This window comes from Propithecus coquereli, unplaced genomic scaffold (genome assembly GCF_000956105.1).
Source record: "Propithecus coquereli isolate 6110/MARCELLA unplaced genomic scaffold, Pcoq_1.0 Scaffold709, whole genome shotgun sequence".
In the NCBI taxonomy this organism is placed as follows: domain Eukaryota; kingdom Metazoa; phylum Chordata; class Mammalia; order Primates; family Indriidae; genus Propithecus; species Propithecus coquereli.
Window position 1 is genome coordinate 162,062 of NW_012153163.1, and position 27,333 is coordinate 189,394.

The 27,333-nt window shown below is 43.4% G+C and overlaps 3 protein-coding genes across 3 annotated transcripts; 1 reads left to right on the forward strand and 2 right to left on the reverse strand.

Moving 5' to 3' along the window:
• Positions 1-371: 371 nt before the first annotated feature.
• Positions 372-5,669, reverse strand: ZMAT2 (zinc finger, matrin-type 2). Its single transcript, XM_012661361.1, has 6 exons — positions 5,530-5,669; positions 5,089-5,182; positions 3,829-3,952; positions 2,397-2,470; positions 1,794-1,939; positions 372-609 (listed from the first exon to the last, which is right to left on the reverse strand). Exons 1-6 carry the CDS (start codon positions 5,545-5,547, stop codon positions 466-468), a joined length of 600 nt encoding a protein of 199 aa, XP_012516815.1. The 5' UTR covers positions 5,548-5,669; the 3' UTR covers positions 372-465.
• Positions 5,670-6,623: 954 nt separating this feature from the next.
• HARS2 (histidyl-tRNA synthetase 2, mitochondrial) lies at positions 6,624-13,404 on the reverse strand. Its single transcript, XM_012661363.1, has 13 exons — positions 13,080-13,404; positions 11,786-11,860; positions 11,378-11,497; positions 11,156-11,251; positions 10,316-10,441; positions 10,104-10,211; positions 9,744-9,842; positions 9,282-9,375; positions 8,831-8,958; positions 8,495-8,737; positions 8,216-8,332; positions 7,857-8,003; positions 6,624-7,434 (listed from the first exon to the last, which is right to left on the reverse strand). Exons 1-13 carry the CDS (start codon positions 13,185-13,187, stop codon positions 7,375-7,377), a joined length of 1,521 nt encoding a protein of 506 aa, XP_012516817.1. The 5' UTR covers positions 13,188-13,404; the 3' UTR covers positions 6,624-7,374.
• Positions 13,111-27,101, forward strand: HARS (histidyl-tRNA synthetase). The gene is made up of 13 exons (XM_012661362.1): positions 13,111-13,616; positions 13,898-13,987; positions 19,092-19,211; positions 21,754-21,849; positions 22,456-22,581; positions 23,266-23,373; positions 23,530-23,628; positions 23,861-23,954; positions 24,163-24,290; positions 24,384-24,626; positions 25,902-26,018; positions 26,203-26,349; positions 26,675-27,101. The coding sequence occupies exons 1-13, from the start codon at positions 13,527-13,529 to the stop codon at positions 26,744-26,746; spliced, it is 1,530 nt and encodes a 509-aa protein (XP_012516816.1). The 5' UTR covers positions 13,111-13,526; the 3' UTR covers positions 26,747-27,101.
• The last annotated feature ends 232 nt before the right edge of the window (positions 27,102-27,333 follow it).

A 27,333-nucleotide genomic window follows, 5' to 3' on the forward strand; every position in this document is an offset into this window, starting at 1 on the left:
AGGAGGGGGTTGGTCAAGGATATGCCACCAACTGCAAACTGGGGACCCAGAGATCACTTCTGTTGCAGGCTGAACAAAAGTCAAAATTTGAAAAAAGGCAGAACACAGGATAAAGGTAGGATGCTCAGACAAGAGGTTGGAATAGATGAAGAGGGAAAGATGCAGGAGTTTCGGGGAAGCAGCCTCAGAAGGGGAGGTTTTTCTTTATTGGGAACTCAGATAGGCAGAGGTCCTGTGACTCCAGTGATATATACTGAGGCTGAAGGAATGTGCCACAGCATTACCTTTGTATCCCGTGCCCTCTCCCAAGGTAGAGGGAAACCAAACACCCACCCTCTAGTCCTTCCCACTGACACTCTTAAAGGACTTTCCCCAGTATCCAAAAAGAAATGAGCCCTCCCCACACACACACACGCACATAGTTAGGTCCAGCATAGGCCAAAGTTAGGCCAAGCATAGAAAGCCTCAGTAACTCTTCTTGGTGGAACCAAAGCCTGAAAAGCCCATCACAGCTGCCATCTCATCATCCTCCTCAAATGTCAAGTCCTCCTCAGCTCTCCTTTTCTTCTCCTTCTGTTTCTCTTTCTTGTACGCTTTGGCCTTTTCCTCCTAGAGGGGAAAAATCACTCAGAATCAGTTTAGATTCTTCAGCCAAATGCTGAAAGAGACATGTGAGCTTCAAGATTCCTTTCTATCTTTAGGAAAATGTTGTTAAACACAAGTAAAAATCTCAAGGGCAGAGCAAAAGCCACAGTAAAGATTATAAAGGATAAGAAAGAAGTTTTAGCCTCTGGAGAGAATTTCTCAGTCCTATGAGAAATGAACCCCAGTTCATTTCTAGTTCTTAATAGAATTATGGGAGCAAAACTAACGGCAATGAACGTTCTGAGGCATGTAATACACATCAGGAGCTGTTCTGAGTACTTTATGTATGTTATACTGAGATCTCTAATATGGGGAAACTGAGGCACAGAGAGGTTATATAACATGCCCAAGGCAGTAAGTGGAGGAAACAGAATTCTGACCCAGTCAGCCTGGTTCCACAGGCCTCTGGGGAACTAGGTATATGTAATCTTTCCTGTAGTTTTTTTTTTTTTTTTTAAAAAGAGATGGGGGAGGCTATGCATGTGTGTGGGGGTATGAGTGTGTGAGAAATCTCTATACCTTCCTCTCAATTTTGCTATAACCCTAAAACTGCTCTAGAAAATTAAGTCTTAAAAAAATTAAAAAGAATACAGACATTCCCAACTGATGATGATTTGCCTTATGATTTTCAACTTTACAATGGTCTAAAAGTAATAAACATTCAATAGGGAACTGTACTTGGAGTACCCATAAAACCATTCTGTTTTTTCAGTTTCAGTAATCCGTAAATTACATGAGATATCCAACACTATTATAAAATAGGCTTTGTGTTAGATAATTTCACCCAACTGTAGGTAAATGTGTTCTGAGCACATTTAAGGTAGGCTAGGTTAAACTATGATGTTTGGTAGGTTAAGTGTATTAAATACATTTCAACTTATGACATTTTCAACTTGTGACGAGTTTATCAGGATGTAAACCCCATCATAAATCAAGAAGCATCTATAATTACCAAAAAAAAGTATGGTTCAGAGAGTCCAGCAGACAAGGGTAGGTTTGGAGCCATTTCCTTCAGAACATGAGAATCCCAAACAAAAGCAATAAAGGAGATATAACTCTGGGGGTAGGAGTGGGATGAGGAACAGGGCCTCCCATGATTCGTAACCTAAAATTCAAAGCCGATCAGGGGAGGGATAGAAAAGCCTTACCTCTTCTCTGAGCTCCTTCATCCTTTCCTCGAAATCATAATCCTTCTGTTTCTCTTCCATCTTCTTCTTGTTGACCTCAAAGCGTTTCTTCACCTGATCCAGGGTGGAACGTTCCACACGCATAGACATACCCAGGTTTCGCTGATCTGAGTGGGGTCAACAGTGAAGAAGGCAAGGTCATTTCAACATCCTCAGACCCTCAGAGTCTTTTCCTGACTTCTTAAAAAAAAAGAAAAATTATCTCTTACCCACAACAAAAATAATCACGGCTAAAAGAAACTCCCTTGGCCTCACCCGTTCCCAGAAGCAGCACCCCTGGATAACAAGATGCAAGTAGTTTCCAACTGTCCTTACTGAGCAGATGAGCACCAGTGGGGCCAACTGGGCCCAGGAAGAACATGGTTTGGGCTTTTTGAGAGCCTAAAACAGTATCTTACCTCATGGCCAGAAATATTAGATGATGAAGTAAAGGATGGCCTGTGCTGAAGCAAATGGAGAGTTCCCCAGGTATAAAAAAAAAAAAGGCCCAACAGAATTCACCCTTCTCCATCCACCTCCAAAACCCAGTCCCAGCCCCAGTCATAAACTACCTCCAAGCCTTACGTTTCTTTCCATTAATGTGATCCAGGAAGTTGATGGAGTCCTTCACCACACAGTCACAGACATTACAGTAATATCTAACAAACAGGAAGAAACAGCACATGGGTCAAATCTGGTTTTAAGGATCTTCTTTTTTAGAAGTGTTAAGCTTTCATTTCCATGAAGCCTTAGCTTTCAGGAGAGTGTGGTAGCCATCCTCTAAGCCCCAGAATGAGCCCTACCTTCCTGGTATTCCTACCCTGTGTAGTCTCCCAATTTGTACCAGGATTGGTCTGTGTGACCAATACAATATGTCAAAAATGATGGTATGCCACTTCCAAGATTAGGTTATAAAAAAACCAGGCCTTCTATCTGTGTACAGATCACTTGCTCTGGAGAAGCCAGTTGCTTTATTGTGAGTGACCTTATGCAAAGGCCCATGGGGCAAAGAACTTAGGCCTCTAAACCATAGACATATGAGAAAGCTTGGAAGCAGATCTTCCAGCCCCACTTAAGATGCAAAAGAATGCAGACCTACTTAGCTGACTCCTTGACTGCAGCTTCATGAGAGATCCTGAGCCAGAACCACCTAGGGAAGCCACTCCTAAATTCCTTACCCAAAGAATCTATGAACTATATGTTGCTTATGGTGCTCAACTTTGGATTAATTTGTTAACTTACACAGCAATAACTGGGAGGAATGACAACAATGGGTTTATTAAGCAGCTCAGAGAACTATCACTCATTATTATCTGTGTTGCCTTCCTGCCAGAAAACCTAAGTGGACAAAAAAGTAGTGGTGGGCAAAAGGGTGATGAGCTCTTTTGGGACCCTTCTTCCTATAGTTTTGGCCTGGGATAAAGGTGCACAACCAGGCAATCCATAACTCCTACAGCCTTTGCAGCTAGCCTGGAACCTCAAACCACTTTCTTCATCATTAACAACTCTTAGGCTCCATTCTAGCTCCACCTAATTTCTCCCTCAGAAATCTCCTCATTAGCTTTGTGCAGTGGCAATATTGTAGACAATGAGGTTTATCTGAGGCATGACTATTGCTAATTGAAAACTTTTCCCAATACCCCATCATGACAACTTGCAATATAGTTGGCAATTTTTGACGGTCCCTACGGGGACTTTTTAAAAAAAAAAAAAAAAGGAAAAGAAATCTCATTAGTCCCTTCATTCATTTCTTCCTCTGACAAAACAAATAATCCCTTTTAAAATGTTAAGTAGTAGTTGCAGTGCTAATATGAAAAAGCCCACAGAGTGAATGCTCCTAGAGACACTATCATGTTAACTTGAGACCTTGGGGGACCAAAAAAAACAAACCTTAGAATTATAGGCAAGAAGGATCAAATCCTGGGGCCAAGGACTCTCCCTTAACACTTCCAAAAATCTACACAGGTAGTTTACTAGATCCACTCTTGGCTGCAGAAAAAGACGAAAAGCCACTCACCCTCCCATCTCAGACTGTGGGGTGGTCTTGGTAATGACAATTGTCTTCCCAAGCTTGGATTCCAGGTCCACCTTATAGTCCCTGTGCCGCAGAAGCTCTCTCTTGACTGGCTGCACTGGTTTTCCTGAAACACAATGGGGATAGAAGTCCCTTTAATATTATAGTCCCTCTTATCACATCCAGTGCAAAAAAATAAATAATAAAAAATATTATAGTTCCTCAACCAAAAAGGGGAAAAAATGCATGAAACCCAAAATTCAGGTCTACTTTCATTTATTTTTTGATTCCTAAGCAAAGGAACACAACAGATACTTAAAGCAGCAGCTAGGGAGAATCTCAACACAGGAAAAAAATAAGCCAGCCTCAACTCTCTACAGCTGTTCTTCACTTTAAAGCCAGCAATTCTAAAAGCAATATGTTTTCCATTTATTGATTAACTGAATGGAAGGGAGAAGTTCTGAATTTTTTCTAGAAGCATCCATTTCAAAAGAGGAGCAAGGACACTCAGTAATGCTTTCAGGCAGATATCCTAAGCATAACACAGAAAAACCCCTGAGAGCTCGGTCAAATTTTTTAAAAAGGGGGACCAACATATACCTGTTACATGTCAAGAACTATTTATTATTCATATTACATAAAAACTAAAAGGGTTAGTGTGTGTGAGCTGGCACGTAAAAGGAAAGAAGAATATACAAGTTTGAAACAGATGACAAAATAAGACTTTTCCTAAAGAGTAATCCCTACCTAGGAGAGGAGCGCTAACTTCCTGACATTGTACAAGGCACGCAGAAACAGCACTACTTAGTACAAGCTGAAACAATCAGTTCCCGGAAGATATCCCTGTTTAGACTATATGAGAGGTTCTTGACTAGGCCAGGAACGCTCTCCCCTTTAAGACATTTCAAGGGAAAAACTGGGGTCATCGACAGCAGTAATGAACAGCAACAAAATACTCCACCTAACTTCTTCTCTGTCACTACTAAGGATTCCGCTCTCCTCTCTGTACTTCAAGAAAGCACTAAATAAGCCAAGTAAAGGGAAGGCAAGGAAGCAGAGGACAACAGAACTGAAAAGCACCTCAAAACCACTTCAGTCCACCTCCTCGCTCCCATTTTATACATGTAGAAACCAAGGACCACGGTGGCAACACTCTGACAGTTACACTGCATAGGAGGGCAGCGCATTTCAACTCTCCCCGCTCCCTACACTCGTTGCATCACTTCTAAAATACCCTTAAATCTTGATGGAGCAAGGACCCACCATCTTTCTTTTCTCTCTCTTCCGTGAGCCTCTTCTCGGCAAGTTTCTCGTATTCATCTTTGTCCCACTTTCGGCGAAAGTCCAAGTTTTTTGTCTGTGGGGAAAAAAAGCGCTCAAGGTCCGTCGCCAATCGTGTCCGGACCCCTACACAAACTGAGGGAACCGCGTCCTCGCCTCCAAGGCGGCCCCAGGACCCTCCGAAAGAGAAGCCTCTCCGAACCGCACTAGGAGGCTGAGGTAGCCTCAGGAACCCAACCTGAGAGACCTCCGCGACTCCACTGACCCTGTTCCAGGGCCTTACGGCGGAGTTCTCGAATCCAGACCCTGGGATCTCGAGGAAGCGTCGGGAAGCCAGTCTCTAGTGCAGGAGTTTGTCTCTATTCAGCGTTGAGAAGCCACCTCCCACCCTCAAACCACCGCCTCCTCACACACAACACCTACCCCGCTGCCCGACGCCATCTTCACAGCGAAGTGAATGGCAAGGCGGAAAATGCCGTAAAAAGCGGCCTGGTGCCGTAAGGCAAGATGGCTCTCCAGTAAGCTTAGAGTCTCGTGTTCTAACAGAGCTGAAGCACTGGAGGACTTCTAAAACACGCTTGTTGGCCCCGCCTCCGTTCCTAGGAGACGGCGCAGGCGCAAGAGGAGTATGAAGCAACACGGAAGTAAGGGCGCCCGCAAACGTTTTTTTGCTTCGGCTTTCAAAACAAGCATTGAAGGGCGGGCCGATAGATTTAGTTCAGCTATGTAATGAACGAGGAAACTGAGGTTCGGAAACAGTGAGCTCCGATCTAGTCTAATCAACCTTGCTTGTATTTCTAACCTTCTTTAAGGCTGAAGTGCTGCTATTAGGGGCTCTAAATGGCCCCCCTTCACCTGCATGCACTGGCGATATGGCCCTAAGCTACACTAAAGTGTTTCCAACAGCTGCACCATTCCCAATGCACATATAGAAAGCACGTTTTGCACTTGGGCTCTTTTCTTTGAAGCAATGCTATCGCCTTTTGGTTAACTCATTATTCCATCAACTGGGGAACATTAGAGTCATTCAATCTGTAGGGCACAATTTAATCAACGTAATTAGACTTGGGAAGGCCAGTCAATCAGCAACACTCTAGAGCAGGAGTCCCCAGTCTATGGTGAGTTGTATAATTATTTCCTTACATATTACAGTGTAATAATAATAGAAATAAAGTGCACAATAAATGTAATGCACTCAAATTATCCCAAAACCATTCCCCGCTCCCCAGTCCATGGAAAAATTGTCTTCCATGAAAATGGTCCCTGGTGCCAAAAAGACTGGGGGCCGCTGCTCTAGAATGAAGCACTCTGGCAGAAGACTCACTGTTGATTCTTAGTGATATAACTGTTATCTCCAAATTGAGGGAAGGAGGGAAAGAAGGGAGAGACTGTGGCTGCTCCCTTCACTGAAGTATCACCCCAGGAAGGTTACTCCTAGCTCATAGAATTATCCAGTGTGCACTCAAGCATTTCCTATGGTCTATGCAAACCAACCCCTTGATAACAAATTACCCAAATTACTACACTTAATATTTTATTTAACATATTATCCAACCACTTCTAGAACAGTCTCCATGGCATGGAATAGTCGGAGCTGTGATTCTGGCACAGGAAATGGTCTCCAAAATCTCAAAAGATCATATCTCTGCCTTCTCAAGTCACCTGTTAAGTTCAATGTTCAAGATCATTAAACAGATAGCTCCACCCTGCTATCTGTTAGCAGTGGATGGCCCCGGAGAGATGCCAAATCAATATGGGTACTGCCATGCCCTTGGGATAGCATCTCTGTCCTCAAACAAAGCAAAAAGCAGCCATTGCCCCTCCCTGTTGTCTTCCCAAAACTCCCTGGATAGGCCAAGGGCTGGTTGTGGACAAATTCTCCAGAATCTGGCTGTGAAGCTGGAGCAGAAGGCTAAGTTCTGGCTTCTGATCTCAACAGTTCAGAATCGTCAGCCTGAGGTGAGTCTCCCAGAGCCTTGCTCATAGCAACCATCTCAGCACCTCTTGACAGCATTCAGTGGCACTTCAAATTTGCCTCTGCAGCTATAGCATGTCTCTTTCACATATCAGCCATCTGCACCCATGCAGAATAGCTGCTTACACTAGCCCAGGAGTCTTCAGGGCCTTGTACAATTCTGTACCCAGGAAGGATGGAGGAGGCAGAAGGCCCTTGTCACCCATCCTGGCCAGCTGTTATAAAGTCCATCAGAAACTCTGCTCTAGAGGAAACCTTTTCTGCAAAGAGCAACAGAGGCAATCAGGCAACAATCAAGCCTCAGACAGTCGCTTCTGAATTTCAGCCACAAGATTTTCACGTTTAATGGCGACCTGAAACAGAAGAGAATCTTCATGTGACAAACTAGAAAGTGATACTAGCTCCTTAGCCACTGTCTTTCCAGATTCATTTTACTCTGCATCCACTTCCACTATTTATACAACCAGTATGAAGTAGTGTGAGCTTCAAGCTGACCTAGGGAATGTATACACTCAAGAATAAAAAAATTTAAACACCTGATCTATGTCAGTTTTGTTGATTAGTCTTAAAATACCCATTCAGATTTCATTTGTCTTTCTTCTGCCCACTCAGCCAATGTTCACGGGCTACAATGGTTGTTTGGGGGTGGGTCTGCATTCATCTCTATCACTGTTCACCCTGATGATATTTCCTCAGCCAGAAGATACATATTTCTTAAGGAATCTGGGAAAAATAGAAACACTTGGTCCCTTCTATTTCTGCTGCCCCCACTCACCTCCTCTCTGCTGGCCACTGAACGGAGCTTGATAACCCCTTCCTTCAGTTCTTGCTCACCAATAATGACCACCAGGGGAATGCCCGTGTTCTCACAATAGTGCAGCTGGGTTAATAATTTAGGGTTGTTCTTGTATAGCATCTCTGCCTGAAAAGAGGGAAGGACTTAGAAGTGACCACAGCACACAAACCCCAGAAATAAGTATTTCCAAAGAAGCCAGAAATAAGTGGCTAGCCCTCCTACCATAATCAGCCACTCTAGTAGTTAGACTAAAAATGAATGGAGTTCCACCCTAGGCATAAGTTAAAAATGAACCTGGTTCCTAAATTACCCAGACTCAGATATTAGCTCCACCATACCTTGATCCCCGCATCCCAAAGCTCTGCAATTAGCTTCAACCGTTCTTGTAGAAAGTTCTTCTGTGGTGTGGCCACAAACACTTGGGTCTCTGTGGTCCGTACACTCTCACCTGAAGTCTGATGAGAGAGAGGAAAGTAAAACTAATAAAAACTTCCTTTGCATCAACAATTCCAAAAAACAAGACAAAAAGAATCATCAGAAAAACAGTGCAACTGCACCTCTAAAAACAGGAAGGCTTTTAGACCTCCTGCTCTACCTCACTCCTACCTCAGACCTACCTTCATCCTCTGCTCCACAATGGAGAATATGCGCTCTACCCCAATGCTGAGCCCCACACATGGCACATTGTGGCCCTTGGGGTCAAACATGCCCACCAGCCCATCATAGCGCCCACCAGCAGCCACACTGCCCATGCTCAGGGGCTCCTCCCCAGCCTGAGCTGGGGACTGCAGCAGTATGGCTTCATAGATCACTCCTGTGTAGTAGTCCAGGCCCCGAGCCAGGCTTAAGTCAAAGGAGATCTGTGGGAACAAGGCTACAGTCAGTCCCAAACTAGATTCAGAACCCTGAGAGCCCCAGAGCTCAGCAGGAGGTCCACTCTCAACTCAGCTTACCTTTTCAGAGATTCCAAACAAAGTCAGGTATTCAAACAGCAGCTTCAGGTCCTCCAGGCCCTCCAGGGCCTGCTTGTTCTGGGATAGTCTGGGATCCTGGAACATTTGCTCTACCAGGGTTACCCCACCTGAGGACACATATGGTCTGTCCTGTTCACCCAGATGTATTTCATCCAAATATATCCCTAATGTGCTCTAGCTTCTAGCTAGTCCTCCTCACTTTCTTAAAAGAAGATGATACTGGTCTCATGTGACCAGATCCTCCTTCTCTGCCTCCACCTTTGCCATCCTAAGACACAAAGTGGTTAAAATAAGTTAAAAGGAAAATTAAATTCAGGGCAGGCTCTGGAGCTTAGCATATCTACAGAAAGGAGGTGTTTCAGAGGTAGAAGTTGAGCACATACCACCCACAGCCTGGTTCTATCACAGCTCCGAAAACCCTGGTTCTTACCATGACATTGGACATAATCCCCAATATGATCAGCCACCTCAGGAGCCAGGCCTTTCGTTGTCACCATCTCATGTCTCACATCTTTCCAAGACATCTGCATAAACACCCAAACATTAGCCCAGCCCCAAGATCCTTCTTTCTCAAACTGGAAACGGACATCTCACTTTCGTTCAGTATGTATGTCACAAGTAGCTAATAGTATACTCAGCAAAGTCAGAGACAATTTAAGAAAGCCAGCCACTTCCACAGAGCAAGGTGTTAGTTGAAAAAAAGAAAGAAAGAAAAAAATCCAGCCACAATCCCATACAGGACAACTCAGATCTTGCTTCAGAATGTCTCCTTACCTTCCTCCCATAAATGGCCCAATTCCAACCATCATTTCCTTACTTTTCTCTACAGGTATGGATTTGAGGGCAGGGCAGGAACTAGATAGGATCTACTGAAGGATGTCTACTTTGTTACCTTGTCTAGTTTGTCTATTGAGGAGCCGATAGCACGGAACTTGCTTTCAGGAACACCACAGACGGCAAACATTCCATCCATAATCCGCCGGTCATTGACCTGTGAACTCATTGTAAGTAACCCAAGTGCTCTGTCAATGTCTTTTCCCTCAAAACAATGGCAGTACCTACTCTCCTGACTCATAAAAAGGATGGAAAGGAAATCTCAAAGGAAGAGTACCTATGTAGGAAATGCAACAGCTAGAATAAGAAGGTCCTAGAGCTTCAGGCTTACAGGCTGGGGTCACCTATGTTTAGGACTTGCATTAACAGTATCAGGCCAAATCCAGACTTCTCACCCAGTCCTCAGCTCTGGCCTCACCTTAATGAGAAAGTCCCCCAGCTGAAGACCACTTAGGATTTCACACATGATCTTCAAACATTCTGCATCAGGGATCATAGGGTCAAACTGACCAGCTATGTCAAAATCCTACAACAAAGAAAAAGATAGGAAGAAACCTCCACTAATCAGCCAATTCCAAGGATGTGGCCCCCAGAACCATCAAACTGTGCTGCTCCAGTCAGGTCACTTACACATTGGCAGAATTCCCTGTAGCGGCCTTGAACCACAGTTGGGCTCTCCCGCCGCCACACCTTTCCAACATGATAGCGTTTCATCTTCTTCAATTTATTCATGGCCAGATAACGAGCAAAAGGGACCTCATATAAATAGGTTAAGGAAGAAGGATACTGCATCCAAGGCTTAGGCCCAGTATACAGATACTAGGGGGGACTGGACCTCTATCAGTTAGATCTCATCCACTAGGATGAGAACATGGACCCTCTCTGTATTGTTTCCCACTATCCCCACGACCTAGCAGTCCTTGGCATTCAATATACATTGAATAGCATCAAATGAGGGAATCTCTCCAAGCATAAGTAAAAGTTCAGCAGAAAACAGGGGAAGCAGAGATTGAAAAGACCCAAGAACTAATTCAGGTCTGGGCCATTTCCTCCCATTCAGATCAATTTCCAACCATCTTAAAATAGTCAAGTTTCTGAACCTGCATTTGCCTACGACTTCTAAGCCATTTCTGAAAGTGTAGGCCAAGGACCACATGAATCTTAATTACCCAGGATGCCTGTTTAAAAGGCAGATTGTTGAGCCCTACTACAGAATTAAGAATCTCTGGAGCTGTGGCCAGGAATCTGTGTCTCTGCAAGCCCCCCCAAGGGATTCTGATACACATTAAAGTTCAATGACAGGGCTCCAGGCCAGGCTCCACTGACAGAATTGCCTTCTGGTAGAAACTGGAAGTAATTGCTGCTATCAGTGGACCTATGGGGTCCCAGAGTCACTCTCCTCCTTCTTGTCAGAGAAAGCCTTCTAGATTTGGAAAGTGATAGATCAGTCTCCAGCACTCAGAAGGATACAGTAAGGTCATAGCGAAGGGACAACAGCTCTCCACCTTGATCCTTCAGATCATAAATGAGCCCAGAGTCGTCTCCATACTTCTCAGTGAGCACTTCCTGCAGGGGTCAAACAGAAAAAGCCACAGTTCAAAGGATGACTCCAAAACACAGAGGAAAAGCCCTTTGAGATACTAAAGACAGGTGAATAAATGGGGTTCCAGGCAGTCTTTCTTCTCCCCTTACCTTTAGCTCAAATGCTGGGGTATCCAATCCCTTTGCTCCATGACGTTTAAAGCAGCTGACAACCAAATCAAGAATTTTCTCCCTCACAACCATCTGCTGGGGACTAAGATCCCTGGTGCCCTAGAAACCAAAAGCAGACACAGTGAAAGCAAAAACAAAAAATAAGTCCATTTAAGACAAGGAGTTAACTATACCTTTACGTTAAAGTCTGGATCTGACACTTCTTGAATTCAGATGACTCTGAACCCCGCCCAGTATCTCAAGAATAACAGATGGGTTTTTTGTTTGTTTTTTTGTTTTGTTTTTAATTTAGTTGAAGAGGACATTAAAAGGGGTCACAGAGATGAGCAAAGCAGAGGTCAGTCCTTCCAGGCACTCTAATGGGATAGGGTGAGCAAAAAACATTACCTTTGGAGTCTTGATAATAAAATTTGGTTTGTCTTGATGTGGTTTCAGTTGGGGTATTAACACTGCCTCTGCAACCTGGCAGAAAAAGGAATGGGAGATGTGGCTCCTCTGGACACTGGCAATGCCTGTGACATCTCTGACTCTCTGGATCACCAAACTGCAAAAACTCTTGACCCTGAGCAATAGGAAGTCAGAGCATTATTTCACCTATCCCAATCTCAGCCCCACCTCTAAAAACCCGAGTTCTATCTACAATTACACATGTAGTATATATGAGGTCAGGTCTTCATTACAAAAGCTTCCTCACTATATTTGGAGTTTTGAAATGTCTCAAAAAGTTTAAGCAGCTGAGAACAACGAAGTTACAGAATAACCCACCATTACAACCACCAAACCATTTAGGGGTAGAGATTATTATGATCTTCTGCAGTTCTCAGTTCCTATTCAAACAGAAAAAATAAGTATTTTTAAGGTAGCACTGGTTATCAGGTTTGGAGATAGGGAAAATACAACTTGAAGACAAGAGAACCAACCCAAGGACACAGACAAGCCTGTGGAATAAAAAGAAATGGATTTCCTGATTGAACTCAAAAACCCAGACTAGTAAGATGCTGGGAAACTGAATATTAATAAAAAATCTGAGCCCTGTTGTTCATGATAGCACAAAGCATCTGTTAAGAGGAAAACAGAGTCTTTCCCAAGTAAAGCAAAACAGAATCAGTGACTTTACCAACAGGTTGTATGTTCTTCCAGAAATAGAGGGTGAGGTAGTTCTATACTATGTCGATTTTCTCCCCCAAAAGAAGTTCAAGTCCACAATCCCTCATTTGCAATTCCAAAATCCAAAAATCTCTGAAATCTGAAAATTTTGAGATTCATTTTGGGGTTAATTTTAATGTGAACTCAGTCTACTTATGGCCTTTAGTCATCTCAGCTTAGTGGGAATGTCGATATATTTTGTTTAAGAAATATTACTATGCTTGACTCCAAGAGTTTCAGATACAGGAGCGTGGATCTGTATTAAAACACTCCTTTACTATGTATCAGTAGATATGTCATTTAACCTTGCAGCCTCCGGTTCTTCAACTATAAAGTAAAAATAAAAACCCTAATCTCTCAAGATTGCTGTAAGGAGTAAGTGACAAAGCATCCAAAATGTTTAGTTCAGTGCAGGTACATAGTAGGCACTCAATAAAAACCGAGGCAATACTACTGGAATACAGGCTGCGAGTCCATGCTTTCACACCTGGAGGCCTCAGCCGTGACAGATCGGAGCTTCTTCAATCTCGCTCACCTGGCTATGACAGTGGACCGCCCCTGGGGAAGAAGCGCAGGGAGGTCGCAGGAGCTGGCTGAGCAGGGCAGCCCAGACTCTCCTGGGCAGGAGTCTGAGCTGGGGCATCCCGCAGCAGGACGCCGGCTTTCTGGGACAGGAGCCAAAGGCCTGGGAATGAGGCAGGTCGGACCCCAGGAAAAGTGCTGGCTGCCGTAGAGGTGAAGCCCGAGCTCTACGGAAGACGGGAACGTTTGTACACCTCACGGGTCCTGTAGTACGGGTTCCGAAACTCCGAAGCTCCCTTTGCAAGCAGCTTGGGCACTTCCGGTAGTAGCCGGAAGTTATTTTTGTACTCGATGGAGGCTCTCTAGGCGTGCGGGCCCGCGACTCTATAGCCGGAAGTCATCCGGGCTGAGGCTACCGCCGCCGATCCAGACAGTAGTCATCTCCAAGTTGGCAGCTAGGATGGCTGAGCGTGCGGCGTTGGAGGAGCTAGTGAGACTTCAGGGAGAGCGCGTGCGGGGCCTCAAGCAGCAGAAGGCTAGCGCCGAGCAGGTGCGACCAAGGTGGCAGGGGAGAGGCCAAGGCAAAGCCAAGGAGGACATAAAGCCGGGGTAGTCTGGACACAGGACAGGGATATGGGGGAAGGGACCGGGCTGTTAGGGAGGAGGATGGGCTGGTTAGGGAGGTATCCCGGGTGGGTCCTGAAAGAAGCAAAGCTAGGCTCGAGCAGAGAGATCTTCCACAGATCCTAATGAGAGAAGAATATTGAATGAATGGCGAGGGAGGGAGGACAGTGACAGGTGGATAACCCAGCGCCTTCTTTCCCTCCACAGATCGAGGAGGAGGTGTCAAAACTCCTGAAACTGAAAGCACAGCTGGGCCCTGATGAAAGCAAACAGAAGTTTGTGCTCAAAACCCCCAAGGTAATATCATCCCTGTAGGGAGCCTCTAAGAGGGTCCCTAATTCTACTCACAAGGGCACTTATGTCTGCTTCCGTGAACCAGTCATTGAGGAGAATCTGAAATACTGAAAAAGACAGTTGCTCAGGGCACTGGGCTGGACTGGACTCTACCTGAGTCATTCTGGGATGGCGTAGTGATGGCAGAAACTAGGTTAGCTGGGTGATCAGGGGAGTCAGCTGCTGCTGCTGCTCCTCCTTTCATTCAGTAAATATTTATTGAGTGCTTACTGTGTCCCTAGTGCTGAATATACCATGGTGGATAATATAGTCTGCCCCTAGGGAGCTTACATTTTACTAAAGGAGACAAACTTAGAGCAAATAATCCCACACATGGGTATGGAATTACAAATTGTGATAAATGACATAAAGAAATTAACAATTATGCTCTGAGAAAAATAAGGGAGAACTGGGGAATCTGAGAAAGCCTCAGTAAAGAAGTATTATACTAACTGACCTAACAGATGAGTAGGAGATAGCCAGGGAATAGTGTGAAGAAGGTGGTAGGTCCAGGTAGAATATGGAAACCCTGAAGCAGGAATGGGCTTTGGTAGTTTTCAGGAACTAGAAGACGACCTATATGACTAGAACCAAATAAAGAGGGAGGGTATAGTGGAATGAGGTTGGAGATTCTTGGCCCATCCTCCGGTTCAGTTCAAATGCCATTTTATGTAAGTTTTATAAACAGAATTATTTACTCCTTCATTTAGGTTCCTTTCGCACAGCATACGTATTTCTATTATTGCACTGACTTTAAGTAGTTATTCATGTGCTTTATTTACCCCGAGAGACTGAGACTAGGTGCCTAAATAGGTATAGTCGGCCTTTCACATTCAGGGTTCCACATCCATAGATTCAACCAATGGCAGATTGAAAACATTCCGGGAGAAAAAAAACAACAATTTTTTTAAAACCCAATACAACAATAAAAAATATAGCATAACAACTATTTATATAACATTTGCTTTATACTGGGTATTATAAGTAATGTAGAGATGATTTAAAGTATATGGGAGGATGTGCATAGGTTGTATGCAAATACTATGCCATTTTATATAAGGGATTTGAGCATCCTCAGATTTTGGTATGCACAGGGGTCCTGGAACCAATCCCACTCAGATACCTAGGGATAATTGTATTTAATAAACGTATTTGGGCCGGGCGCAGTGGCTCACGCCTGTAATCCTAGCACTCTGGGAGGCCGAGGCGGGTGGATCACTCAAGGTCAGGAGTTCGAGACCAGGTGAGCAAGAGCGAGACCCCATCTCTACTAAAAATAGAAAGAAATTATTTGGACAACTAAAAATCTATATAGAAAAAAAATTAGCCAGGCATAGTGGTGCATATCTGTAGTCCCAGCTACTCGGGAGGCTGAGGCAGGAGGATCACTTGAGCCCAGGAGTTTGAGGTTGCTGTGAGCTAGGCTGACGCCACGGCACTCTACTCTGGGCAACAGAGTGAGACTCTGTCTCAAATAAATAAATAAATAAATAAACGTATTTGAGATTGAATTCCAAAGGAGAGGGGAGATGGTCTGTCTTCCTTGTGTTAAGGTTAATTCTTTAGGCTCCTAAATTCATTGAGCTGTTCCTTTCCACAGACAACTCATTTTCAAGGGTTAAAGAAACAGTGTAGGCCGAGTGTGGTGGCTCACACCTATAATCCTAGCACTCTAGGAAGCTGAAGAAGTGGGAGGATCACTTGAGGTCAAGAGTTCGAGACCAGCCTCAGCAAGAGCAAGACCCCATCTCTACTAAAAAAATTGAAAGAAATTAACCAGCTGTTATGGCACATGCCTGTATCCCAGCTACTTGGGAGGCTGAGGCAGGAGGATCGCTTGAGCCCAGGAGTTTGAGGTTGCTGTCAGCTAGGCTGACGCCACAGCACTCTAGCCTGAGCAACAGAGCAAGACTCTGTCTCAAAAAAAAAGAAAAAGAAATAGTGTAAAATCCAAAAGCAGTGACGATCAATGATTATTCAAACGATTAGGTGAAAAACTTAATGGGGAATTTATGACAGATCAGTCTGTCCGCACCTAAACCTAATGATCAGTCTTAACATCACTAAAAGTAGGACAACAAAACATGTTCCTGCTGATGTGATGCAATAAGAAGTACACAGCACCACCTATGAAGTATTCTTGCCAAGTGAAGTTGAGCCTGAATCTAATCAGGTCTTTGGACTATCAGTTTACAGGAAATACTGGAGATGGAGGAACATGTTAAATTACATGTTAAGATATTGTTAACCAAATCTGGAATATGAAAAAATTTTTAGGACAAAAATGACTCAATTTCCTCAACAAATTTTTTTAAAAAGGGAGAGAAAGTTATCATAGATTTAATAGACATATCAGCCAAATACAACACATAGACTTCACTTAGAATCGAATAAACCAACCATAAAAAGATATTATTGAGGCAATTGGGGAAAATTGAACATGGCTTAGGATTAGATAATATTAAAGAATTGTTAGTTTTGTTGGTTATAATGTATTAAGTGCTTTGGTTTTTTTAAAAGTCTTTATGTGTTAGAGAATCATACTGAAGTATTTGTGGATGAAATGATATGATATCTGGGATTTATTTTAAAATATATCAGAAAAAAATGTTGGAGTTTAAATGGCAAAGAATAGCAGATGTTAATGGTTGTTGAAGCTGGGTAATGGATACAGGGTGATCTATAATATAATACTATTCTCTATATTGTGTCTTTGAAAATTTCCATAATATAATGTTAAAATAAAATAAGATTATGCTGGAGAGTTAATATCCACTTTAGTTTGTTGAAATACATTTCTTGACACGTGATTCACATTAACAATAGAAAACTCAGTATTGTCGGGATAAGACTCTGATAATACTAAAATTTTATTTGCCTTTTTCACGGTGTTAACATTTGTATTATTTTAAAGGTGCAAAAGCACTGGTGAGTAGAACTGCTAGTGCCTTAGCATGAATCAAACAGTGCCACTAAACTGTGCTAATAGTCAGTATGTTCTTTACTGCCATGCACTCACAGTTAAAAAAAAAAATTCAGTCTTAAGAATATCTTTGATTAAACAGTAAAAATTAATTTTACTGAATCTTGACTCCTGATACCCTCTTTTTAAATATTCACTATGATGAAATGGGAAGTACACATAAAGCATTTCTGTTGCACTCCAAGGTAGGGGAAATGCTTATGCCCTTGTTTGAGTTGTGAGCTGAACTATTAATAGCTACTTTTTTCATAAAACACCTTTTTAATTTGAATGAACCACAAAGCCAAATTATGATTTTGCAGACTTGATTATTTGATGGACATTTTTACAAAAATGAACAAAGTAAGCCTTGTCACCTCAAGGAAAACATCTGACAGCATTTGTCGCCATTGATAAAATTTAAGCATTCAATTAAAAGTTAGAATTTTAGATAATTAGTATCTTCCACCATGAGCTTGACAGCTTCTTAATAATTAGACTTTCCTGATGAGATCCTTGGTGATATTAACAAATATGGTTTTCTGATAATGAAATGTATCAACATTTGGGAGAACTGTATAACTATTATCAGTGAACCAGTATTTTCCACATGACCAATATATGATGTTATAAATCATTGATGGGTAAAGGATCCTTTCAAAGTACAAGATAAAGTAATGGATTTTTTTTTATTGTGGAAAAATATTACATAACGTAAAAATTACCATTTTAATGATTTTTAAGTGTAAAGTTCCGTAACATGAAGTATATTCACATTGTTGTATCACCATCACCACTATCCATGTCTGGAATTTTTTCATCATCCTAAACTGAAACAATAACCCCCCACTTCAGCGCCTGGTGACCACTATCCTACTTTCTGTCTCTATGAATTTGACTATTCTAGGTACTTCGTATAAGTGAGAGACTAATGGATTTTAATGTAACAATATGAAAGTTCATTGATACAGCTTTCGGATTCCACATTGCAACCCATCTTTAAGAAACTACCATTTGCTGGATTTTGTTATAGTATGAAAAAATACCCACAGTTAGCTGAAAAGTTTATTAAAATACTCCTCGTTTTACAGCTACATATCTGTGTAAGGTTAGATTTTCTTTATGTATTTCAACCAGTACAACATACCATAATAGATTGAATATGAAAAGCATATATGAGAATCTTCTATTAAGCCAGACATTAACAATTTGCAAAGATATAAATCAATGCCAGTCTTCTCACTAAATCTTTTTTGTTTTGGAAAATAGTTACATTTTCCTTAAATATTATGTGTGTTAATATGTAATGGATTTATTATTGATTAAATGAGTTTAATAAATAATATTTGTTAAATAAATATTTTTAAATTTTTGCAGTTTTAATTTCTGATACAGTAAACATTGATAGGTATAATCCACTCTGGCGTCCTTAATAATAGTAAGAATATAAAGAGGTTCTGAAACCAAAGACTTTGGAGTAGGGAGTAAACGTCCAGACTAGAGCTGTGAACTAGAAGGAGAACACAGTTCTGATTCTGACTGCCACAAACATGTGGAGTGGCTATCAGTAATGATTTAACTTCTCAACATCCTGTAATTAATTCATCTATAAAATGTGTCTGCCCAGCCTATGTCATAGGGCTGTTACCAGAAAAAAATTAGAGAACAAACAGTATTAATTAGGACTTCAAAGAAAAGTTACGTTTAAAAAGGAAAATTGCTTGTAAAATTTGGAATTCAACTAGTTGAGCCAATTTAAGTTGCTTATATGCCTGTTATTGGGTAAGTGTTTTCTATTAGGCAGGGAAATGTTCTGTTATCCCAGAAAGTTTTTAGACAAACTGCTTAGAGAGAAGAGTTCTGAGAATTCTAGAAAATAGAACCAAGCTTAAAAGGGAATGGAATTTAGAAGATGGATAGCAAATGGGTGTGGGAATTAAAAGAGAAATATTTGTACTTGTTTTACAACTCAGTGGCCTATAGGAAAATTTGTTTAGGGCAACATTCGCTTTCCTCATTGTTGAGGTCAATCGTTTATGTTTCCAGATCTCATTGTTCTTGTTTTAAAGTCTCATCTCTGGTTCTTTGGCTGATTTTGACTCCAAGGGCACAAGAGACTACAGTCCCCGGCAGATGGCAGTTCGGGAGAAAGTGTTTGATGTAATCATCCGCTGCTTCAAGCGCCATGGTGCAGAAGTAATTGATACACCTGTGTTTGAACTAAAGGTGAGGGATGAGTAAGGGGAAACTGCATGGTGGAAGAGGGGGTAAATGAGTAACAAGAGAGTGACAAGAGATTGAGGACTCAAAGGCTCCACTCCTTTTGTGGACACAGACCAGTATTTTCTCCAGTGAGAACAAGGACAGGACTGGCTTGGAGGGAGAGGCCCCGCCTTTTATTTATCTTGGTGTGGCCAGCAGCTCCCCAAAGAGAACCCTTCTTAGGAGTGAAAGTTGTTCTGGTTCCTGTCTACATTGAATTCCATGGTGCCTGTACTTGGGATGTTTTCTAGATACATGCAGACCGTATATATATAAAGTATAAATACATAACCATATTGATGGAGCTTGTGGTGGTTTCTAGTTCTTTGCTATTAAAACCCAAATTGCAGCCAGATGTGGTGGTACTGAATCTGTAGTCCCTGCTACTCAGCAGGCTGAGGCAGGAGGATCACTTAAGCCCAGGAGTTTGAGGTTGCAGTGTGTCATGATTGCACCTGTGAGTAGCCATTGCACTCCAGCCTGGGCAACAAAATGAGACCTTGTCTTTAAGACAAACAAAACCAGGTTGCATCACTCCCTGCTTAAAACCCAGTGATTCCCATTGCATTGATAATACAACCCAAACTCTTTACTCAGGTTTGCAGTGCCCTCAGTGATCTGGCCACTGCCTTTCGCACCTCATCTCATGCTATTCTTCCTCTTGCCCACCCCATGCTACTCAGTCTTATTTCTATTCATGGAACATACTAAATGTGTCTCTAGCCCAGGGCCCTTGTTCTTGCTCTACCTTTTTCCTGAACTCCCTTTTCCCCAGCTGTTTGCATGACTTAATTTCAGATTAAGTTGAGATTGCAGATTTTAATTTCAGAGCTCAGCTAAAATGCTACTCCTCAAATAATCTTCTCCAACTACCTTGTCTAAAGTAGCCCTCTCCCTCTATCACATTGACCTATTTTATTCCCTTTAGATGATGACTATTTGAAATTATTTGTTAATTGTTATTCCTTGCATTATTAATACCTGTTTTTTCATTGATATATAATTGTTTTTTCATTGATATATAGTTGTATATATTTACAGGAATATTTTTACCTGCCGTATTAGTTTGCTAGGATTGCCATAACAGTACCATAGGCTAGGTGGCCTAAACAACTTGAAATTTATTTTCTCACAGTTCCGGAGGCCATAAGTCTGAGATCATGTGTTGGCAAAGTTGGTTCCTTTTGAGGGCCATGAGGAAAGGATCTGTTCCAGGACTCTCTCCATGGCTTATAAATGGCTATTGTCTCTTTTTGTCTTCATATCATCTTCCCTCTGTCTGTGTCTGTCTAAATGTTCCCTTCTTAAAATGATATATAAGATTAGGGCCCACCCTTACGACTTCATTTTAACTTAAAGACCCTGTCTCCAAATACAGTCGTATTCTGAGGTTACTGGGAGTTAGGACTTCAACATATGAATTTAGCGGGTCAGGGGACATAATTCAGCTCATAATACCAGTGTGTGAGTGTTTCTTATTCTACACACTGGGAAATTTCAGACTTGTTCATCTTTGCCAATCTGTTAAGTGAAATATGTTATCACCTGTTAAAGACATCACAGGGCAAGGACTGCTGTAATATCCTTCAGACAGTCTCAGTTTTGGCTTTTGACATTGTTCAAATCTCAGGCATCATAAAAACATGTTTGTTGGTCTAATAACCCACTCCTAGGAGTTTATGCTTAAGAAAAATATTTTAAAAAAGAAAAAACTATGTATCCAAGTATGTTTATTGAAATGTTATGAAAACTTTTTTAAAAAATTGGAATAGGTCGGGCGCGGTGGCTCACGCCTGTAATCCTAGCACTCTGGGAGGCCGAGGCGGGCGGATTGTTTGAGCTCAGGAGTTCGATACCAGCCTGAGCAAGAGCAAGACCCCGTCTCTACTAAAAATAGAAAGAAATTAATCGGACAACTAAAAATATATAGAAAAAAATTAGCTGGGCATGGTGGCGCATGCCTGTAGTCCCAGCTACTCGAGAAGCTGAAGCAGAAGGATTGCTTGAGCCCAGGAGTCTGAGGTTGCTGTGAGCGAGGATGACGCCACGGCACTCACTCTAGCCCGGGCAAAAAAGTGAGACTCTGTCTCAAAAAAAAAAAAAAAAAATTGGAATAATCTAAACATCTAACAGTATAACTAGGGAGGAGGTAGGTACAGAGCTACCTCTGTACTAACAGTATAATTAGGGAGGAGGTAGGTACAGAGCTTCTTCTTACTAGAATATTATGCATCTTTTAATAGTAATACTTCAGCTCAGTCATAAAATGGAAATGAAAAAATCAACACAAAATTGGTGTTTCCTTTTGATTATAACTACATCAAACACCTAAGAATTGGGATAAAGAGCAGAGGGAAATGTAGATGAGTTGAAATCAGTCATGTTAAAGTGGTGGGTTTTTATTTTTGAAACTTCCTTTTAGTATAAAAATAAAATTTTTTTTAAAACCTTCCTTTTAAATTGTTATATTTATTAGTATGACCGTATTTCTTTATGTTTTCTCCAGGAAACACTAACTGGAAAATATGGTGAAGACTCTAAGCTTATCTATGATCTGAAGGACCAGGGTGGGGAGCTGCTGTCCCTTCGCTATGACCTCACTGTATCTTTCTAAATTTGGACCCTTCAGACTCTGGATGGATTGGCCCTCACTGAGCAGATATCAGTAGGATCAAATATGAGGCCTTAGCAATTAGGGGAATTATTTCTCTAAACCAGGAGTGGGACTTTGGCTAAACACAACATAAGCCTTAGAAATCTTCTGAATCCTAAATGAGACCTCAGTTTTATGTCAGGGCCCAGTTCCAACTCTACAACAATCCCCTGGCCTGTCCAGTGGACTAAATTCTCCTTAACGGACCAACAACACATTTCCTTTGTTTCCAAGCTACACAGAGAATCACCTGCTTAAAAATCTCACATGGGGCCCTTTTTTTGGTCCATGGCCAATCTGCCCAGCCCCATGCCATGCTCAACATAGTCCAGGAGAGACACTATCGAAGAGAAAGTAGCCTTAATCTTTTTTGGTACTTCAGGTACCTCTTGTGGTAGCACAGTGGATTCATTCTGATGTCCAGAAATGCTGTTAATCTTACGGGTGGTGGTTTTACTTGCACAGGGAGAGGTTAGACCCCAGCTTCTGTTGGTACTGATAATCAACTTCCAGACAGTCATAGGATGGGCTTTCTCCTTAACTCTTTGTCATCAGGTTCCTTTTGCTCGGTATTTGGCAATGAATAAACTCACCAACATTAAACGTTACCACATAGCAAAGGTGTATCGACGGGATAACCCAGCCATGACCCGAGGCCGATACCGGGAATTCTACCAGTGTGTGAGTGTTGGGAAACTGTGGGGCAGGATGAGTAACTTAGGTGCTCCCTCAAGCTAGTAGAAACTATTGAGTACTCCTGGTATCCTAAGCAAACTAGGTGTCCCAGTTAATGCTCTTAGGATTCTATGGTGTTTTCATGTAGATTTCACAATGGTGCTGTGGGGAAGGGAGGAGAGTAAAATCTTCTCCATTCTTCATGTGAGTAAACTTGATATTCAGCAGATGAAGCGACTATAAGGATAAGAAAGGCAAAGTCAGGACTAGAAACCTTGGTCCAGTGCTCCTTATATTAAACCACAATGATAGGATCATGGCATCAGATCAAGAAATTAGATTTGAGTTTTCAAATTATCCAGACTGATGGCAGGGCTTCTGGATGAATAGAGAAAATGGTTAAGCACTAAGGCCATATAATTGCCCCATAGCAGTAGGAGGAATTAAAGAAGGTGATGATGAAGTAGTAGTACATGGAGGAATAGCCCAATATATGGAAAGGAAAACTAGGACTGGTAAAAGGCCCAAAAATGTGGGGGTTTTCCTCTGGTCTGATGTCAGACATAGACAATGAAGGAGAAGGTCTGTGGCTTGAGTTCAAACAGGCCTTCATACAGAGCAAAACTCCCAGAAGTCCCCTTTTAAGAAGGTTGAACCTCTGAGGATCTCTAGCTACCCCTCTCCCTGCAGGATTTTGACATTGCTGGGCAATTTGACCCCATGATCCCTGACGCAGAGTGCCTGAAGATCATGTGCGAGATTCTGAGTTCACTTCAGATAGGCGACTTCCTGGTCAAGGTCAGAGCCGGTGGGGCTGGGAGGGCAACGTAGGGTCTGGCCTCTCATAGGAGAAGGTCCTTGTGCAGACAGACCAGTAGCCCAAGTGACTGAGGCTACTGAGGGTCATGTAAAAAAAAAAAGATTCTCTCCTCACTATGCCTTGGGTCCCCACAGGTAAATGATCGGCGCATCCTAGACGGGATGTTTGCCATCTGTGGTGTTCCTGACAGCAAGTTCCGTACCATCTGCTCCTCAGTGGACAAGCTGGACAAGGTAATGACCCAAGCACTTGCCTCTTCTTTTCCTGGATCCCACCCTGCCTTGAGAAATGGAAAAGAAGATTAGGAGAGGTGCCCCTGCCTCTGTGCCCACCAGAGGAAGATTAGCCCCAGGATGTAGGTTGGAGGGTAGCTAGTGCTCCAAGACTGCTCCCCAGGGAGGGGTGACACTCGCTCTGTGGTGAGGAAGCTGCCCGGAGGTTCCTGACTGGTATCTGCCTGCCCAGGTGTCCTGGGATGAAGTGAAGAATGAGATGGTGGGAGAGAAGGGCCTTGCACCTGAGGTGGCTGACCGCATTGGGGACTACGTCCAGCAGCATGGTAAGGAGCTGAACCCAGCCACCCCAGCAGCATCCCACTGCCCTTAATCCTAAAGTTGAAATTCTTTGGGGTATGTGTGTGTATATGTTGGAGAGAGAGAATATGTGTGTGCACACACATGCGTGTGCAGTTAGAGTCCAGGCAAAATGGTAGACTCCATTTTTTTTCTCCTTGTCAGTGTGTCTCACTCATAAATCTGTCTCCCCAGGTGGGGTGTCACTGGTGGAGCAGCTGCTCCAGGATCCTAAACTATCCCAAAACAAGCAGGCCTTGGAGGGCCTGAGAGACCTGAAGCTGCTGTTTGAGTACTTGACCTTGTTTGGCATTGATGACAAGGCGAGTCAAGTTGGGGATGGGAGCCCCGGCTGAGTTCTGGGGCTTCAGGTCCCTGATTGTAATCTAGTATTGACCATGTCCTTGTCTCCACAGATCTCCTTTGACCTGAGCCTTGCTCGAGGGCTGGACTACTATACTGGAGTGATCTATGAGGCAGTGCTGCTACAGACCCCAGCCCAGGCAGGGGAAGAGCCCCTGGGTGTGGGCAGTGTGGCTGCTGGAGGGCGCTATGATGGGCTAGTGGGCATGTTCGATCCCAAAGGGCGCAAGGTGCCATGCGTGGGGCTCAGCATTGGAGTGGAGCGGATCTTCTCCATTGTGGAGCAAAGACTAGAGGTAGGTCCTCAGGGGTGGGTAAAAGACAGTCTGAGCAGGTGGTGGCACCCAAGCAATCTCTAATCTCCAAGGGAGCAAATAATGCTATTTTGGGCAAGAAGCATCTCTCAGAGAAATGAAGAAAAGGTGATAGCTGTACTTCACAGATTCCTACCCCATTATAGCCAGTTTTATGGATCTTTAATCTTTCTTTCTCTATGAAATCCTATGCTCTGGGTTCCCACTTCCCTTGTGGCTGTCAGGAATCTAGGCTGGTGTATCCAAGACCCAGATCTTCCTCATGATACAGAATACTTAACATTTTACTGCCATGTGCCAGGCACTGTGCTTGTAGGGAAGAGAGAGTATGTTTCATGCATTAGTTAATATAATTCTTACAATAGCCCTCTGAGATTAGCTACTTTTATTATTTGCATTTTTCAGATGCAGAAACTAAAGCATTGTAGGTCAAGTAATTAGCTCAAGGCCATGAAATATACAAGTGGCAGAGTCAGAATTTGAATGCAAGCAGTGTGACTCCAAAATCTTGCCCCTAACCACTCTGTAATATTGTCTTTAAGTGAGAAGTATGTGTCTGAGGCCCTGGGATCCCTCAGATGGCTGCCTGGAGTAACATCAAGGAAGCCTTTCATGGCCTCCAGCCCTCCTTTGTTGCTGCTGCTCTTAAATGGCTGGTTGCATTTCATCTCTGAGGAATGCTCTGACAACCTTCCCACTATTCCTAGGCCTTTTCTCTAGGGTGGAAACCACCTGTTTCCCACTCGAGGTCATTATTCTAGTAGACATCTTATGTTGTAAGAACTATGAAAATAATTTTCCAGAAAAAGACAAGGGGCAGCAGTGTTCTCCCTTCCCCGCGTCCACATATGGGTTGTACCCAATAACTGAAGTATGAGAGGCATAGTCTCATAAATGGGCAGATAGTAAGTGGGCACTAGAACTGCCAGGGGTGATGTGATTGCCTGGGGTGGGCTCATAGTAGTACTTCTGTGTGAATGATCCGGTGAACCCTTAAGATAGTAGATGGAGATGAGCTTGAAGTTACTGTAAATAAGCTACCTTTTCCTTAGGTTATTTACTCTGGCAAGTCATACATGCAAGTCAGTTCATTTCTTGTATCTTCCAAGAGCTACCTTATACCCAATTGCGAGATGCGAAGACTGGTGGAGCTCACCGAGTTGGACCTGGTCTCTCAAAATCCTGACTAAAGCCTGCTCTGTTTGCTGCTTGAAGGTGCTAGCCCAGCTCTCTGACTCTTATCTGCCCTTTTCCCAGGCTTTGGAGGAGAAGGTACGGACCACAGAGACACAGGTGCTTGTGGCATCTGCACAAAAGAAGCTGCTGGAGGAGAGACTGAAGCTTGTCTCAGAACTGTGGGATGCTGGGATCAAGGTATAGGAGGCAAGCCCAGGGTGGCAGCAAACTTGACAGTGCTGGGCAGAACCTAAGTCAAAGGCCACCCATAGTGACCCTGCTTGGGGTGGAGCTAAGAGCAAGGTGCTAGCTTGGGCCCCCAGGAGGTTGTCCCTGAGGACAGCAGAAGCCAGCCTTCATCTTCTGCTCTGGTCCCCTGCAGGCCGAACTGATCTACAAGAAGAACCCAAAGCTACTGAACCAGCTGCAGTACTGCGAGGAGGCAGGCATCCCACTGGTGGCCATCATCGGCGAGCAGGAGCTCAAGGATGGGGTCATCAAGCTCCGTTCAGTGGCTAGCAGGGAAGAGGTGAGGAGGGTGCAGGAATGCTAAGGGACAGGGAATGTATGCCATGTTGGCAGGCCCATGCCCATTCAAGACCTGAGCAAAAGCCTGGCATTCATGTTAGCAGCAACACATAAAGGACCTAAGGGCTTAACCTGTTAACTGTGGTCATGGTTGGGTAAGATCTCCATCCCCACATACACCCTGTGACTTTTTGGCTCCCCCAGGAGGCACTGTCTGTCCTGAAGTGTTTGGGTTCCTGCTCCCAGCAGAGCAAAGCCCGATGACTAGAGGAGGGAGCAGTGGAGTGGCAGATGCTCATACCACCTTCTTCCCCCATCCTGGCCAGGTGGATGTCCGAAGAGAAGACCTTGTGGAGGAAATCAAAAGGAGAACAAGCCAGTCCCTCTGCATCTGCTGAACTGAGCAAACTATCAGAGGGAAGAAAGTGGGACTGGCACTAGAGGCAAAGACAAAACTGTGTATGTGCTTCAACAAGCTTTGCACTTTTCTGTTTCAGCAGGAAGACCTACCTGAACAGTAGTCAGAACAGACTTTTAAATTTTTATTATGATTATTTTATTGGTAATTACTGGCAAAAATGGCCAGGTACTAGTCCATTTTCCATGGAAGGCCCTGGGGGCTTAGTCCAGACTGCTTCCGGGCTAAAGGGACCCGGCCTGAGATGGGCTGATCTGCTGGGCCCCACACCAGATAGAGCGGATGCCTCCCCACAACCAGTTGCCAAAGGTCCAATAAAACGCCTAAACCACCGGAGCCTGCCTGTCTCACTGCCTAGCCCTGCCTTCCCGGCAGAGCCCAAGCCTCTGGTTCAGACCACTTTAGGGGTGGGAAGGGGAGAAGGGCAGTACACCGCCACAGGCTCCTCCCCAGGGGTGAGGGCGACCCTGAGGTTCTTGCCTCCAGGGTCCACCCTGCGTTTGTGAGCCACACCTCAGGAGGCTGCGGCGGGCTAGGCCGCCTACTAGCGTTTCCAGCTTTCACCTG